At 45.7% G+C, this 17,824-nt stretch overlaps 1 protein-coding gene across 6 annotated transcripts in view; it reads right to left on the reverse strand.

The window, feature by feature from the left end:
- Positions 1-17,824, reverse strand: part of KANK4 (KN motif and ankyrin repeat domains 4) — a 72,148-nt gene that overhangs the window by 24,499 nt on the left and 29,825 nt on the right. Inside the window, exons 2-3 of one of the 6 annotated variants that reach the window (XM_045477630.1) lie at positions 13,293-13,532; positions 6,147-6,234 (exon numbers count right to left, since the gene is read on the reverse strand). In XM_045477630.1, coding sequence (XP_045333586.1) covers positions 6,147-6,162 — 16 coding nt within the window. In that variant the 5' untranslated portion in view covers positions 6,163-6,234; positions 13,293-13,532. Of the gene's footprint in view, positions 1-6,146; positions 6,235-12,513; positions 12,638-12,844; positions 12,856-13,288; positions 13,533-17,824 lie in introns of those variants that run through there. The other 5 variants (XM_045477632.1, XM_045477633.1, XM_045477631.1 and 2 more) reach the window with 5 other exon arrangements.

The following is a 17,824-nucleotide window of genomic DNA, read 5'->3' on the forward strand; positions in this document are numbered from 1 at the left end:
AGGGTACTAATTGGAAATTATGAATACTGAAGGTTTTGAAGGATAAAATACACAATTGCCTCGACATTAAGAAAGAACCTTGCATTATTCAAATAGATACTAGTAAAGCTTGCCGAAGCCAGAGATATCAAGGAGTTATGTCTCCTGTATTATTTAAGCTACCTCATATGTGTCAGCCTTCAGATACAGGAGGATCAGAGAGAATTGGAACATGTAGTCATGCACAGCTCCTGCTCTTTTCCACCTGGAAACTGTTTAGTGCTTTACAAACATGAACTTCACTTTCAAAAGCTCATGTCAGGTGAGGAAATACCATATTCTTCATAGACTGGATAAAAGCTAGTAAGGAGAAAGGGCCATGTCAAAAGGAACATTGGTGTACATCCTCTGAGAGGGGTGGGACTCATGACTTTTCAGGGCAGCCCAGACTATCAGAGGACATTGTGATGACAAAGTTCATCACACCAAGGCACCATTGATTTTCTTGACTCCAGCAGTGAATGCTGAGAACAAGTCAGTCCTTCAACTATTTGCATCCATAAGGACTTCTTCAGGTGAAATCGTCTGTTCTCATGTAACACCCCTAACATTCTGCTAAACGTGCTCCAAAATTGCTTAGCTCAGGAGAGAACATTAATGGACAGCACAGAGATCAAGAATGCAGGTTCAAAAGCCTGGTCTGTATTTTGACCCTTAGGGAAATGACTTAGCCTCTCTATGTCTCATCATCTATAAAATGGGAATATCAATAGCAAGATGAGATTATTGTGAGAACTGATTAATTAATATTTATAAAGTGCTGCACATGATAATAAACACTCAACACATGCTCAATATTGTAGTTATTATCTTTGTGGAAACACAAAACATAGAAAACCGATGCCTCAAAATGGAAGTGGATTTGCCTGGGTGCACAGAAGGGGACAAACTTAGGGGCGCCTGGGTGGCTCAGTTGGTTAAGCATCTGACTTCAGCTCAGGTCATGATCTTGCAGTCTGTGAGTTCGAGCCCTGCGTTGGCCTTTGTGCTGACAGCTTAGAGCCTGGAGCCTGCTTCGGATTCTGTGTCTCCTTCTTGTCTCTGCCCCTCCCCCACACATGCTCAGTCTGTCTCTTGCTCACAAAAAATAAATAAACATTAATTTTTTTTAATTATAAAAGCAAATAAACTTTTAAAAAGTACTTTTCTTAGGCTTGGAGGTTAATTCTGCCTTGGTAGGAAAGGGATGACTTCACAAAAGTGACCTAAGACTGACATAAAATGAACAAACAGGAATTTACCAGGAGAACAAGAGGGTGAAAGACATTGTAGCTGTTTATCTCCAAGATGGCCACCATCACTTCCCACCCTCCATACAGGCAAGGGAATCCCACATGAGAGGCAGAGTCTGTTTCTCCACCCCTTTGAATCGGAGCTGGCCTGTGACTGCTTTGACCAAAATAATATGGTAGAAATGATGCTGAGGGAATTCCAAGGTTAAAGCCTGGAGTTCCACCTGGGTCTGTTAGAATGCACACTCAGTGGAAAGGCAGATGCCACATACGAAGTCCATCTTCCCTGAGACTGCCATACTGTGCGGAAGCCCTAACAGCCCCACACGGAAGAGATGGGGAAAGAGGGTGAGACGTGCTTAGCCAGCCCAAGCTGTTCTAGCCATGCTAGCCCAGGTGCCAGGCATGAATAAAAGAGCCCTCAGATGACTGCAGTCTCAGCCATCATCTGACTTCAGTGACAGTGAGGCACTCTGAGTGAGGACCACTCAGCTAAGCTGTGTTAATAATACATTCTTGTTTTACGCCACTAAGTTTTGGGGTGTTTGTTACGCAGCAATAAATAGCACAGATTCTAGATACACATCGGAGAATGTGCAAAGGCATGGAGGTGTGCAATGTCATAGTGTTCTGGGGTTCTGTAAATACAGTTGATGTGGCTGGAGCTCCAAGTGAGGTAGAGAAGAGAAGAAAGAGACAAGTGGAAAAGTCAGCAAGAACCAGATCTTGGAGCAGTTCACATGCACACCAACAAGCCTTGACTTCACTCTGCAGGTAATCAACTGTGGCTTCTCAGAGTATCTTCACAGAGGACTGCAAAAAGGACAAACCAAATGCCTCAAGACCATTTGGGAGCCTGCTGACATGGTCAAGGTAAGAGAAGCTAAAGGCTGACATGGTCAAGGTAAGAGAAAGGAATGAAGGGAAAGGGACAAGTTAAAGAAAAAGGGTGCAGTTGATGGAGCTACCTGGGGTAGCTTCTGGGGGGCTGCTTTCTCCCCACATGTGATGACATATTGGGCCTGAGTTCTTCCCACTTGCTCGTCTGATCTCTCCTTTTGACCAGTGTCACATGCTTTTCAGGTGGCCCTCTGTGTTTAGAGAAGTACAGTTACCTCCAAAGAACTAAATGAAATCAACTAGACACGCAAAGGTTCATGGTGTGCACACTGACACAATCAAGCCTAGTAGGCTCAGTAAAGCCATAGGCTTTACACAGTTAAGTCACAACCATAGCAAGGAACAGAAAGAGGCACTGGTGCTCACCCACAGGATGGTCTTCGTTGGATTCTACCATTTCTGTGGCAGGGACCTGAACTTCAGGCAATGAGGAGTAAATACGTCTCACCCCCCCCCCCCATACCAAATAAGTTCCCATTCACCCACACAATGTTTTACCACCCTGCTTTCCCAAAGAGGCACACTCATAGTTTCAGTAACTGAGAGCTATTGCTTTTCTGTTAGTTTTCCAGGCTACACTTGACTGTACTCTTAAGCCTACTGGTCGGCCCTGCAGCCTCCTGGATTACAGGGACAGACCAAATCAGAGAGGAGGTATTTGTCTAAAGTTAAGTACAGAGCAGATTTATGACCCAGAAGGCAAGGAACTCTCCTAAAGGAGAGGCTGCATTATTTATCTGCTTATTGCCTCAATTCAATTGAGGCTGATTTACCCAGTGGCCTCTGGGAGCAGGTCCAGAGCACAAATACAATAATAGCATCAAATAAGAAACAGCAGATTCAAAGGCAAAATCTTCCACAAGGGAGATGGAAGGAAACCAAAGGAGTCTGGAGACTGAGCAGCCATCCAGGATGATAGATTTAATAGGTGCTTTCCTAAACTAGCCCTATGGGTTATCTCTCTCTCTCTCTCTCTCTCTCTCTCACACACACACACACACACACACACACACATACACACACACACCTGCTCTACCTGCCACCCACCACTGTGTTCCTTCTTCTTCTCCCAATGTAATAGGAATGCTGGACCTTGTATGAGGGAGTTGATCCAATATGCCAGCAGACCTGTGCTCACATTTGGCCCTGCTCTTCTTAATTCTACCTGGTGACAGGTATGCAGGACCTCAGAATTCCAGGCATTGAGCCAGGGCAAGAATTAATTAAGAGGACCGTTTCTGCTCAAAATGAGCTTCAGATCGGATAAATGAACACATAGCCAAACTGGCTGGATTTGAATCCTGGCTCTGTCATTTCCTACTTCTGGGAACATTACTTAATTATTTAATTTCCTGATGCCTCAGTTTCTCCATTTGTAACGTGGTGATAATAATACCTAACTTACAGAGTCATTGCGGTTGTTAGCATGAATGCCGTAGAAAGAACACAGCGCAGGGACTTGAGAAAGGCAAGATAGGCTGATGCTGAGTGAGGCAGGGGAGGATCTGCTGAAGGTGTGCTCATTCCTTGGAATATTTAGCTTTGTGTTGGAATGACAGCCTCAAGAGTCCAAGAAGATAATTCTGGGGAAACTGGGAAAAGGAGTCAGGGGAGAAGAAAAAAGTAAGATATATAGGCTCAGAGCTACCTAGGATTCCCTACAGAGTCTGAAAGCATGCCAGATCACTAGACCCTTGGAAATGACCCGCAAACAGTTGTGAGCCTAAGACACACACAGATGCAAGAAAGGGGATCGGAAGGGGACTAGGGAAGGGGGGAGATGCCACAGTGGTTATCTTGAGGAACACAGTGAAGTGCGGCAGGTGAGCTAACCAATCAGGGATATTTGAAGTGAGGAAGAAAAGTCCAAAAGCCTATATTCGTTTTCTGAAGGAAATAGGAAAAACAGAAACTATAGAGAAAGTGACCCAAAACACAGCCAGAAGGAAGGGAGATTTAATGAGCCAGCCTCTTCAGAAGGCTTAAGACAGCGACCAAGCTTTTTCTCTCTTCAGCCTTTATTTTGTGAGGTGGTTGTGCCTGAGGGAGGGGTGCCTTTGTTGAGCTAGTTGTGGGTAATCACGTGGAGCACAGCGGGGGGGGGGGGGGGGGGGGGAGGGAGGGGGCGGTTGCTGAGCTGAGCCGGGACAGATGAGGCAGGCAGGAATGACAGGCCCCCAGGGCATTAAGAGAATTAGCTGGTGTTCTGTGGGACCACTTCCATGGATGCACTGAAAAGGCAGCTCTCTGGGGAGAAAGGCAGACTCTTGACATATACGGTGACTACATTTGGAAAGAAGGAAGAGGCAGGGCTGGAGTTGCCGTCTGGTCCCTAAGTCCTGTGCTGGTTAAAGGTCATGTGATTCAGGGGGATTATAGGCACTCCTGTTTCCTGACATTTGTGATCTGGAAAAAGCATTTCATTAGAAAGTCAGGAGATCCGGATCTCCTCTATAACCTTGAGCATGTTTCCTGGACAGGGGAAGAAGGGAATATTTATGAAGACATTTGTTGTGCAAGATAGTTATTACTTAACAACTTTGCATGCATTATCTCAGTTAGCCTTTTACCAACCCTATGAAGTAGGTATTTATACCTGCTTATAGCTGAGGGGCAGTAGACCGTTTGCAAAAACAGCCACAATCATACCCCACTCTTGGACACTCCCCTCCCACGTTGACCCTGAGCTTGGCCTTGTGACTTGCTTTGACCAGTGGGTCAACGGCAAATGTGACAGATGCAGAGACTTGAAAATTACTGGCACTTTGAGGTGTGTCTGTTCTTTAAAAAAAAAAAAAATTTTTAATGTTTACTTATTCTTGAGAGAGACAGACAGAGACAGAGTGTGAGTGGGGAGGGTCAGAGAGAGAGGGAGACACAGACTCTGAAGCAGGCTCCAGGCTCCAAGCTGTCAGCACAGAGCCTGATGTGGGGCTCGAACTCACAAACTGTGAGGTCATGACTTGAGCCGAAGTTGGACACTTAACCGACTGAGCCACCCGGGTGCCCCTGGGGTTTGTCCGTTCCTGCTGTGCTTGCTGTGCTTCGGCCACTGTGTGAATGAGCCCCAGCTAGCCTGCTGGATGATGAGAAACACATGGCCAAATCATTTCCTGTGCCCCAGGTGCCATGGAGTCAACCACCAGCGATGTAAATATGTCCATTCTAAATCATCCAGCCAAGTCACCCAGAAGACCACAAACACATGAATAAGCCCAGCACATATCAAATATCAGAGTAGAACAATGGTGCAGACAACCCACAGAATATTTTGGGAAATAGTCAATGTCTTTATTTTAAGTCAATAAATTTTTGACTGGTTTGTGACACAGCAAAGTTAACTGATACATGAGGGGACTGAGACTCAGAGGAGTTAAATGACAGGGAGAGTCACCCAGGTATGAATGAAGGCTCTTTCACCATATTGTGCCTCTTTCTCAGACATCAAGTTCCTTATCCTTAAAATGAGGGTAACAAGGGGCACCTGGGTGGCTCAGTTGGTGAAGTGTCTGACTTTGGCTCAGGGCATGATCTCAGGGTTCATGGGTTCGAGCCCCACGTTGGGCTCTGTGCTGACAGTTCAGAGCCTGGAGCCTGCTTCGGATTCTGTGTCTCCCTCTCTGCCTCTCCCGCGCTCACACTCTGTCTGTGTCTCTCTCTCTCAAACAGAAACAAACATTAAAAAAAAAAAAAATGAGGGTAATGGGTGAGGGCATCTGCTCCCTTCTCCGTGCTTGGAAGAGGTGAGAAAACTGTCCAAAAATTACACAAGTGTGACACAGACGTGAAACTTTTCATCTTCTACCACCTTCTGTTGTTCATACCTGAAATACACGGTTGGGGTCTCCCAGCACTGCCTATTTGGGGAATGTCTCTTGTGGGTCTCCCTTAGGCTATTTCCAGGATCTGTGAAGGCAATCCCTTTCCAACCCAAGTACTCGCTTTAGACCAGGGAGTACAGAGCGGCCTGCCTACCATCTGTCTTCTCCATCTTAGGGAACGCAGACTGTCAGTCTCTCAGGCACTCTTCATCCAGGAAGTCTGTAAAACTCGTTGGAGAGTCCTAAAAGGAAGGACAGGAAAGTGGAGTCTTATTACCTACAGCTAGAATAAGTATGGAGGCAACATAACACCAAAGATCTCCTATCCCTGCATTTCTCCCAGGGATACCCATGAGCTTCACACTCCCTCCTACAGTGTGTCCAATCCTGGGCATGACTTCACAGGATGTTAGCAATGGTTAACAACAAAGGAAGCATTTGGCCCAACCCACTCTCTTGGCAGATGAAGAAACTGAGGCTCAGAAGTCAATTGCTCTCAGGGCTCCTGGGCGGCTCAGTCAGTTAACGAGTCTAACTCTTGATTTTGGCTCAAGTCATGATGTCACTGTTCATGAGTTGTGAGCCCCATGTCAGGCTCTGCGCTGACAGCACGGAGTCTGCTTGGGGTCCTCTCCTTCTCTCTCTCTCAAAATAAATAAATAAATCAACAAACTTTAAAGTAGCTAATTGCTCTGTGCAGGACCTCTCAGCATTCTAGTGACAGAGCTGGAGCCAGACCCAGGGCTCTGACAACTATCACGGTGTTCCTTCCATAACATCAAAAGCTGTAATCAACCCCCCCCCTCCATTATGGTAAAAGAATTATAATCCATTTACTTTTAATACTGGAACCAGAGTATCTATAAATGATCCGTGACGTCCCAATCAGATTCAAAACAGGGGCGAGATCATTGCAAGTACTGAGTAGGAGCGGATACTTAGAAGTGATTTCTAGCCACGGGCAGGACAAGGGAAGTTCAAGCTGGGTGGTCCAAAGACATCAGAAACTATTCAAGCAGAAAACTGTCCTGACTCTGAATTAGGATACCTTGAGGTTTAATCATGAATTCTCCCCAAAGTTTTAATCCATTCCCTGGACTCTTTCTTTGAATGGTAAACAACCTGGCGCCTACCCCCATTATAATAAATCACCTAGGAAAATTGTCTTTTTATGATTGTAACTCCACACACATCATAACAATGAATTATCTGTGACACCTCAGCAGTGGAAGCGGAGTTGTTTCAGGAATTCCAATGTGTTTGACAATGAATTCGAGACCAGAAAAGCATACCAGGGATGAGGGGAGGATTGAGGGAAACTGGGAGTGACAGATGGATGAGGGGTGGCCTCCAACAATCCAGGATGGAATGAAGGTGAGCGAACAAGTAAACTGGAGAAGAGGCCTGGGAAACGTGAGGCCCACCAAATGAGAGGAAGTCTAAAGTTTGCCTGGAAGATTTTCATGTGTCCTCCTTTCTGTGAGCACTCCAAACTACCTTCCATGCAGCTGCCAGAGGGACCTTTCCCTGTAGAAGAGTGAGCCCTGAAGGGCGGGCCGGGTTTCTATGTGCAGACACACTCTCTGCAGAGGGAATGCTGACACGAAGTACCTCACCTACCTCAGGACGATAAGTACTTGAGTCTGGGGGTGGTAGAGAGCTGGAGTAGAGAGAAACTGGGGATAAGAAGGGCAAGTGTCCTGCTAACCAGGCAGAAGGTGGAGAGACCTAGAAGGGTCTAACCTGGGGCAAGGGAGGGTCACCCTTGCTAGAGAGAAAAGGTTCTGAAATCACCTAGGTGTCCATCAGCGGATGAAAGGATAAAGGAAGTGTGGTATACGGGCACCGGCTGGCTCAGTCAGTTAAGCGTCCGACTCTTGGTTTTGGCTCAGGTCATGATCTCACAATTTGTGGGTTCAAGTCCCACGTCAGGCTCTGTGCTGACAGCTCAGAGCCTGGAGCCCGTGTCAGATTCTGTGTCTCCCTCTCTCTCTGCCCTTCCCCTGCTCAAGCTCTGTCTCTCTCTTTCCCAAAAATAAACGTTAAAAATTAAAAAAAAAAAATAATGAAGTGGTGTATACATATATACAATGAAATATTGCTCAGCCATGACAAAGAAGTAAGTCTTGGCCATTTGTGACAATTATGGATGGATCTTGAGGGCATTATGCTAAGTGAAATAGAGAAACACAAATACCATATGATCTCACTTGTTTGCGGAATCTAAAAAAACCTGATTCCATAGATACAGAGAACAGATTGGTGGCTGTCAGAGGCAGGGTGGGGATGGTTGGTGAAATGGGTGACAGTGGACAAAAGGTACAAATTTCTAGTTAGAAGATAAATATGTCATAGGGATATAATGTGCTGCATGGGGACTATAGTTAATAACACTGTACTGCATATTTAGAAGTTGTTAAGAGAGTAGATCTTAAAACCTATTGTTGTAAGTGTGAATATATATATATATATATATATATATATATATATATATATATATATCAATACACACATATATATATAATGGAATATTACTCAGCCATAAAAAAGAATGAAATCTTACCATTTGCAACAACATAGATAGGTCTAGAAGGTATTATGTTAGCTGAAATAAATCAGTCAGAAAAAGACAAATACCATACAATTTCCCTAATACGTGGAATTTAAGAAAGAAAACAAAAACAAAGAAAACAAGAGACAAGGGCCACCTGGGTGGCTCAGTTGGTTAAGCATCTGACTCTTGATTGCGGCTCAGGTCATGATCTGACGGTTCATGAGTTTGAGCCTCACATCGGCCTCTGCACTGACAGCATGGAGCCTGCTTGGGTTGCTCTCTCTCGCTCTCTCTCTCTGCCCCTCCCTTGCGCATGTGCACATATTCTCTATCTCTCTCAAAATAAATAAACTTCAAAATAAATAAACTTAAGAAAATTTTTTATTAAAAAACAAACAAACAAACAAAACCCAGACTCTTACCTATAGAGAACTGATGATTAAAGGAGGTGGGTGGGGAGATGGGTGAAATAGGTGAAGGGAATTAACAGTACACTTATGATAGCACTGAGTAATGTATAGAATGGTTGAATCATAATATACACCTGAAACTGACATAATGCTGTATGTTAACTATACAGGAATTTTTTTTTATGTTTATTTATTTATTTTGAGAGAGAGAGAGAGAACAAGCAGGGGAGGGGCAGAGAGAGAGGGAGAAAGAGAATCCCAAGCAGGCTCCATACTGACAGTGCAGAGCCTAACGTGGGGCTCAATCCCATGAACCTGAGATCATGATCTGAGCTGAAATCAAGAGTCAGACGCTTACCCGATTTAGCCACCCAGGCACCCCTACTATGCAGGAATTTTTTAAAAGTTCTCATCATATTTCACATAGTTGTAGCTATGTAACTATGGTGTTACACAGTTTGTAACTATGGTTACGGTTAACGGATGTTAACTGGACTTATTGTAGAAGCCATTTAACAATAAATACAAATATCAAGTCATGTTGTACACCTAAAACTAACACAATATTATGTCAGTTATGTTTCAAGATCTCAATTAAAAAACAAATATATATATATTTTTAAATTTTTAAATTTAAATTAAAAAAAAGTTTTTAACATTTTTATTTATTATTGAGAGACAGAGACAGAGCATGAGCAGGGGAGGGGCAGAGGGAGAGGGAGAGACAGAATCCAAAGCAAGTTCCAGGCTCTGAGCTGTCAGCACAGAGCCCAACGCAGGGCTCAAACTCACAAACCGTGAGATCATGACCTGAGCCAAAGTCAGACGCTTAACCGACTGAGCCACCCAAGCGCCCCAATAAATATAATTTTTTAAAAAAAAGAAAGAAAAGAAAGGGTTTCCAGACAGAGGACACTGCCACTGATCTCAATGCCACAGGTCCACAGTTGGTGGGGGAGCCTCCCAGATGCTGGAGGGCAGGAAAGGCTTGGCAGCTGTGAGCTGAAGCCTAGGGAAGAAAGGGTGAGGACACAAACCCTAGGCATGGCCCCTCAGCCTGTCTCTCCATCATCATCACGGTTTCCCCCTCCTCCTTCCTTCTACCCCACAGCTTTACTGAGCAACAGGCAAGTGTCAGAGCACCTGACATGCAGTCGTCACCATAGCCCCAAGGACATTATTATTATGGTCCCCACTTTTCAGATAGGGAGACTGAGGCTGAGAGGGTTTACAGGCCTGCCAAAGTCCCATAACAAGCAGGTGTTAGAGCAGGATTTGCCCTCAAATCTAGCCAACTCCAATCGTGTCCTGGGAACAGAAGTGATTTATAAACCTTTGCCCAGCCCTAATGCTGTGACCGATCCCTAGCTCTCTCTGTGAGGGGAGATGTTCCTGACTTGGATGCTTCTCTGCTTCTCTCACAAGTATGCACAAAACGCCTTCTGGACACGGATAAGGAGACCGCTCTCTTGTAAGGTCTCTTGGCCAAAGGTGTGTGTGATCTCCTTCTCTAGGACTGGACACCACACAACAAAGCTCCTCCTAAGCAAGAGAGGGCCACCTGGGTGCAGAAGGACCTTCAGCACAAACCCAGCATCCCGTCGGAGAGTTCAGTCACACTCACCAGCTTTGGTTTGAGTTAGGACTCAGCCCTTGATGTATCAGATCCTAGGGCTTCAAATAATTATGCAGCACACATTAGATCAAATTTCACTAAAAAGAACTCTACGGAGAGTTCTAATAGTTCTCTTAAACTTGAATTTTGCTAAAATTAATCATTCCAAGGTTACAGAAATCAAATGGAGCTGACACCCCAACACTCTGAAGAAGAGGGCATAGCAAGCTTGCACTCGAAAGGGCTAGACACAGGAAGGAAAGGAGAGAACTGTCATACCCACATCATGCCACTGCCGGCCTCCACCCACCCCGGACTTCTGTACTCGGCCCATCGTCCTTATGGTAGACATCTTAGATTTTAGCTGAGGGTGTATATTTCATGTGGTTAGGTGAGTGGGATGGAAGAATAATTGCCGCATCAACGCATGCTACTTTGCAACACAACTGAATATGAAAATTAGCCTTGTTGGACAGAATTCCCCTTTCAAATGGAATTTTGCAACCTTCTAAAGCATTAACAATTCTGACATAAAGCAGTTTATTACTCGATGCCGTTAAGTTGTATCCTTGATATTCAGAACCTTATAATGCCTGGTCCTGTTATGTAACTTTTCATTTGTTTATGGCTTATCCCAGGATCAAGAATGCCCTCTCATTAGCTCATCACATTCTAGATGTTTTGAGTATATATAGCTTTATGTTTCGAGTGTATATAGATTTGTCTGTCTCTAGCTCTTCTCCCCTCCTATTCTACAAGCTTGTGAAGGTCAGAATTCCTGCAGGACTCATTTCTGTGCCCTTCACCCCCACCTCCACACCCTCCCAACCTAACGTATGGTAGACACTCAGTTCATGGTATCATCTCCAAGTTACAAATGAGGAATCGAAGGCCCAATGAGGCTAAGTGGCCAATCCAAAGTTCCCAGTAAATTAGGGGTAGGACAGTTTGTGTCACTCCATCACTCCACACTGCCTCTCAAAGCCAGTGGGTAGTGAAGAGATGGAGACTGAGGCTGCCCATTCAAAATTCACCACAGAGGCAGTCAGTCTGACAGTCCCTGTGTAACTACGAGGCCACATTAGAAGAAACAGTCTGATTTCCCCTAGTCAGCCCGACTCCTGCCGTGTATACTTACACCTTCTCCCTACCCACATTTATTCCTTTTATGATGCCATTTACAGTCTCATTCCTAACCTCGAATCCAAATACAAAGAAACCTTCCTTTACTTAGTCCTGAAACTGAAACCTAGTTCTGCACTTTTATTCTCTTCAAACCTCTCTTTATTCTGCAATCATAAAAATGCCGTATTTCATCCTAGGACAGGCCGCATGCCAAAATAAATAGCACCTTGGATTTCCTTGAAAAGAAACCTTGGCTCAAAGCACAGCCGTACTGCCACGATGATTCTTGGAGAATTCAACCTTACAAAGTCAAATATTTAGCAAGGTAGTGCACCAAACAGCAACCCTGTCAATCCCCGCACAATCACTTGCAAAGACAAAGCACTCTTTCCAAAAGAGGGAAAAAAAAATTACCCGTACCTCTTACGAATCCTGCCAAAAAGACGAGAGCTTCCTGTTTCCCCATTCCAGGGCCCCATGCCTTCAAGTGTAAATGTCCCCTGTGCTGAGAAGCAGGAGGCATCTGACAGTACTACTTAACATTGAGAGAGAGAGCACTGAAGCCCAAACACCCGGGGAGGTGAGATGCACTCCTAAAAAAGATTCTGCCTATGGAGTTCTCCAGCCAGCTCCCTTCCCGCCGACTCAGGAAACAAAGAGATAACTCATTCTCAATAAATGACACATTAACACAACCTCATTAACTCCGGTCTCACATTTTTCGGCAAGTGTCTGTCATTTTTCCCTGCAATGCAGCAGCTGAATCTGGAGCTTCGGGAAGAGAAAATTGTCGGGAGGAAAGCTGTAACCACATTACCTTCCCCTGGCATCCTCCCCTTGCCATAACCTGGAGCGAGAGAAGTCGTCTCCCTGCGAAAAGCGAGGTTCTGGCTGCTGGACCAGAGCTGATGGCTCATGAGTTCAGCACAGCAGCACTGGCTTCCCAGCTGTTAAAGGATTTGGTCAGGTGATCCGTGACCTTGCTGGAAAAGCAAATACTGACTTCCTTTTCACTCCCGGGAAGAGGGGAGCAGGGTCAGGCAGGAATTCAATGCTCAATAAGCTGATACCCGATCTTGCACAAAGAGGAAAGCTCCAATCCTTCAACTGCAAAGTTAGTTCCCAGAGCTGCGGCCACATCTAAAGACTCGGAAGCAGCACACGCCTTCCTCCTCTGACTGCCCCGACTCTAAGCGCTTCTCTGAGGGGTCATAATTAATTATGCTTTCCTTCTCTCTTCCTGCAGCTTGGGTGGCTCATTAATAAAATTGTTCCTAATGAGGACACAGGGATTGTCCTTAGGAGCTGAAACCCTCCAGTGGTGCATCTCTTTCTTCTAAGCTCTCCTTTAGAAACTTCCTCCCCCACCCACCTCCTGGGGTCCCACAACCATACAAAGCTTCCGCAAGCAATCCCTAGACTGCCAGCTGCCTGGATCTGTGACTCGAAGTCTATTGGGGCAGAGCAGGAAGATATGATGATCAGTGAGATCCCAGGACCAGACTGGCAGCTTCTGCTTCCTGCCACTCTACCAGTCTGATGCCCCAGGACCAAAATGCATCCTATTCTGGCAGAAAGAGAAAGGAAAATACCTACTATAAGGATCCAGCTCCGGGCAGGGCTTCTAACTGCGGCACGGACCAGTGAGTTCAGAAGGGCAGGCTCAGGAGCCCGGGAGAAGGCAGCTGTGGAGGAGGACGGTCTCAGAGTGTCCCAGGCAGGTGCTGTGAAGAGTCTCAGCCAGCCCACTGCAGCCACAGCTCTTTGGAGCAGAGGCAGGTGTGAGGCTCAGGCTCAGGGGCTCCACGCTCTCCAAATCCAGCACCACTACTGGACCTAAAGGAGACACAGTGGGGTAGGTGTCAAAAGGAGCCAGGAGAGCATCTGGGCTCCTGTATGCAGGCTTAGCAAAAAGATTATGGGGACCTTATCCCCTTTACCTTCCGTGTGCCCTAGCCACATGAGTGTGTCCTAGGAAATGAAGCTCTATCGGTAAGACATGTCAAAGCAGCTCTGACCTTCACAGACACTGCCTGTCGAGATGTGCTTCAAAGACCAGGGCAGATTCCTGTCTTACCCACGCTGAAATTGATGCCAGAGCTGAGTGTCACCCTGAAATGCTGCCTGCATCCAGCCCAATACACTTGGAAAGCACTAAACATTCTGAATCCCATTTATCCTCAAACTAGCTTGAGGCAGCCAGATGGGATGAGCATCCCCATTGTACAGGCGAAGAAAATGAGACAGACATGTAAGTGACTTCTCTTGGCTCACCTCGGAGTGAATCCGGATTAAAATGAATATTTTGGGGGTGGAATTCTGCGTTTTTCCTACTACACTGGATCACGCTCCTTATTTTCCTTACTTGCTTTATATTCTAGAGCATCTTGTTCAAGAGGGAGGTTAAGAGACTTATGGAAGGGCACAGGTGGATGTGATGGACAAGGCTGTGGAACACCAGCATTCACCTTTCTCAACTGCTGAAAGGATTTCTGTGTTAACTGAGTACACAGACCAAACCATCAGAATAAAAACAAAGTCAGAAATATGCCTTGAACTCTGAGGTCACATGGAAAAATATACTAAGGAGCAAACAGCCTCTTTGATAGATTAAAATGATCATTGATTGGGGCGCCTGCGTGGCTCAGTTGGTTGAGCGTCCAACTCTTGATTTTGGCTCAGGTCATGATCTCATGGTTCATGAGTTCAAGCCCCACATCAGGCTCTGTACTGACAGCATGGAGCCTGCTTGGGATCCTCGATCTTCCTCTCTCTCTGTCCCTCCCCTGATTGCTCTGTCTCTCAAAATAAACAAATAAACATTAAAAAAATGATCATTGACCATCCTCTCCAAATTGGCCAGAGAATGGCTAGAGGCACATGCCATTTCAGCAGGACAGAGTGAAAAAAAAAAAGCTCTCCATTTCACTGGGTCCCACGACTTTCCAGCCACCCATTCTTCCCCTCTGATTCATCTATGTGTTGGATATATAAGCATTTGTATTTTCTCTCCCAGGGAGAAATTCTTCCTTATCCAGTATGGAGATGAGAGGCTTATTTCCAGATCTGTACTTTTCTTTCAAGATCCACCATTCTACTCGGACCACTGGCCAGTGCCTGCCTATCCACCAAGCTCCACTCAGCATCCCCTGAAGAGCAGTGGCTATCCTTCCTGCTTCCACTCTTCCTGTCTGCTTTCTACCACAGCCAGTATCACCTGAATTCTAATTGCTGCTTCTGCGTTAGTGTCCCTGACCAGCATCACAGGCTAGAGGCCATGTCAGGTTTGTGAAACTGAACTTATCCACAATACTGACCATTCTAAACACAGGTGGGGGTGCCTGGGTGGCTCAGTTGGTTGAGTGTCCGACTTCGGCTCAGGTCATGATCTTGCAGGTCGTGAGTTTGAGCCCCGCATCGGGTTCTGTGCTGACAGCTTGGAGCCTGGAGCCTACTTCGGATTCTGCGTCTCCCTCTCTTTCTGCCCCTCCCCTTGCTCACACTCTGTCTTTCTCTCTCAAAAATAAATAAACATTAAAAAAACTTTAATAAAAAAATAAAAAATAAACACAGGTGACCCCTCCAGATACTCCCTTCAGTACCAAGGCAGCACTTCTGCTTCTCTAGCCGACTCCAAGCCTCTCATCAGATTAAAAAAGATGGCACAGGGCCACCTGTGTGGCTCAGTCGGTTAAGCGTCCGAGTCTTGATTTTGGTTCAGGTCATGATCTCATGGTTTGTGAGATTGAGCCCCACATCAGGCTCTGTGCTGACAGTGTGCACACAGAGCCTGCTTGGGATTCTCTATTCCTCTCTCTCTGCCCCTCCCCTGCTCACATGTGCACTCTCTCTCTCTCAAAATAAATGTTAAAAAAAACAAAACAAAACAAAACAAAAAAAAAAACCTTTAAAAAGACGGCAGACTGAGGGAAGGAAATACTAGGCCCCCAGCAGTGCCACTGCTTGGCTCAGATGCCAGGACAGAAGACCCACAGGAAAAGACACATACTCCTAATCTGGTTTCTTCTTCTTCAGACCTCTTTCTGGAGACAAGGAGCCCTTTCATTTCTCTGGCCTCCACGTGAGATGCTGGGACAGACACTGTGCTGACCGCCATGTCTCTAAGAGGAGAAGCGATTCTTGTCTTTTACGCCTTTCTAACTTGCCCACTTTGCTCATTTCACTCCAGAGTCAAGCAGGGAGGTGAGCAGAACCAGGGTTGTTACCCTCCATTGTCCAGATGAGGACACAAAGCTCATTCCCCAGGTTGCAAAGCTAACAAAAGGCAAAGCCTCAACTCAAACCCAGATTTTCTGTCTCGCAGTCTAACACCCTTTCCTCTCAGCCAGGCAGCCTGATGGAAGCTTCAGTGCTGGTTCTGTCCACGCAGAGGGTGACTTCGCATTTAGGGAAGGTCTTCATGGGAAAGCCCCACAACTCTCTAAGGGGTTGTGCTTCTTTGGGGAGGCCCCCCTCCAGGGCCTCTGGGCCATGGGATACCAGCATGCCCCACCCCTATGCCTCACCCAGACATAGGTCTTAAGATCAGTAGCCAACTTTATGTTCCCACCAAGCCATCCAGAGAATCCCCCACACCAAACACATTTATCCACAAGAACTTTTCTGGCAAGAATCATTTGGCTGAGGGGAGACTGACTCCTTTTGCAGTTTAGAAACATCCAACTTCTATGGCCTAGGTCCCGTCTGCCCCATGATGGGAAAAGAATGGACTCTCCACGTGAGGCAAGATGGACATGTAGGCAAAAAGAAAAGGAGATGAAACTATCTTAAGAATGTGCCTTTTATCTAAGAAGTCCCTTAGGCTTTTGCACTTTGCTCAGGAAGGTCAGCTACTTGGCAGCCTGTGTGATGACAGGGGCCGAGTTGGAGCATACTGGTTAGGTACACATGCTGCTGAAACAGAGCCTCTCGGAGCACGTGGGTTCTGACCATGGCCACTCTGATGGAACACAACTTAAACGGGTGGAGAAAGAAATCATGCCCGTGAGACCTGCGGGTGCAGCTGTCCAGGGGGAATCAGCGGTTGTAAAGACTGACCCTTTAAAGTGGAGGAGAATTTCTCAGGAAGGGAACAGTGCCAATTTCGAGGAGAGAGGAGTCTTCACTAACCAGTGAGAAACGTTCCCTAGGGAAAATGGAAGGCATCGGGGCCACAGGGAAAAGACCCTCCCGGAATGCTCTCAGTCCTTCACCCAAACGCACTATAAAATCAAGACACCAAGAGACAAATGAGGAAAAGGCACGAGCAGGCAATTCAGAAAAGAAGTACTCACGGCTAATATTCGAAAGATGTTTAACCACATGAATTAATCAAAAAGGAGCAAGATAACATCAAAATGCCATACTCTTTGTTTACCCTACACTGTGCCAGGCACCGTAGGTCCATTCCAAACGCCATCCAATTTAATTTTCACAATAACCCTATAAGGTGGTACTGTTATTTCCATTGTCCGAGGCTCAGGGCAGTTCGTTGCCCAGGTACCAAGACTATCTGCACCAAGATTCAAATTCAGTTTATGCACCGCTGTTAACCATGGTATGACAACGACTTACAAGTTAGGGGAAAAAACTGTTTTTTGTTTTTTGGTTTTTTTTTCAATATATGAAATTTATTGTCAAATTGGTTTCCATACAACACCCAGTGCTCATCCCAAAAGGTGCCCTCCTCAATACCCATCACCCACCCTCCCCTCCCTCCCACCCCCCATCAACCCTCAGTTTATTCTCAGTTTTTAAGAGTTTCTTATGCTTTGGCTCTCTCCCACTCTAACCTCTTTTTTTTTTTTTCCTTCCCCTCCCCCATGGGTTTCTGTTAAGTTTCTCAGGATCCACATAAGAGTGAAAACATATGGTATCTGTCTTTCTCTGTATGGCTTATTTCACTTAGCATCACACTCTCCAGTTCCATCCACGTTGCTACAAAGGGCCATATTTCGTTCTTTCTCATTGCCACGTAGTACTCCATTGTGTATATAAACCACAATTTCTTTATCCATTCATCAGTTGATGGACATTTAGGCTCTTTCCACTATTTGGCTATTGTTGAGAGTGCTGCTATAAACATTGGGGTACAAGTGCCCCTATGCATCAGTACTCCTGTATCCCTT

This window comes from Leopardus geoffroyi, chromosome C1 (assembly GCF_018350155.1).
Source record: "Leopardus geoffroyi isolate Oge1 chromosome C1, O.geoffroyi_Oge1_pat1.0, whole genome shotgun sequence".
Lineage (NCBI taxonomy): Eukaryota > Metazoa > Chordata > Mammalia > Carnivora > Felidae > Leopardus > Leopardus geoffroyi.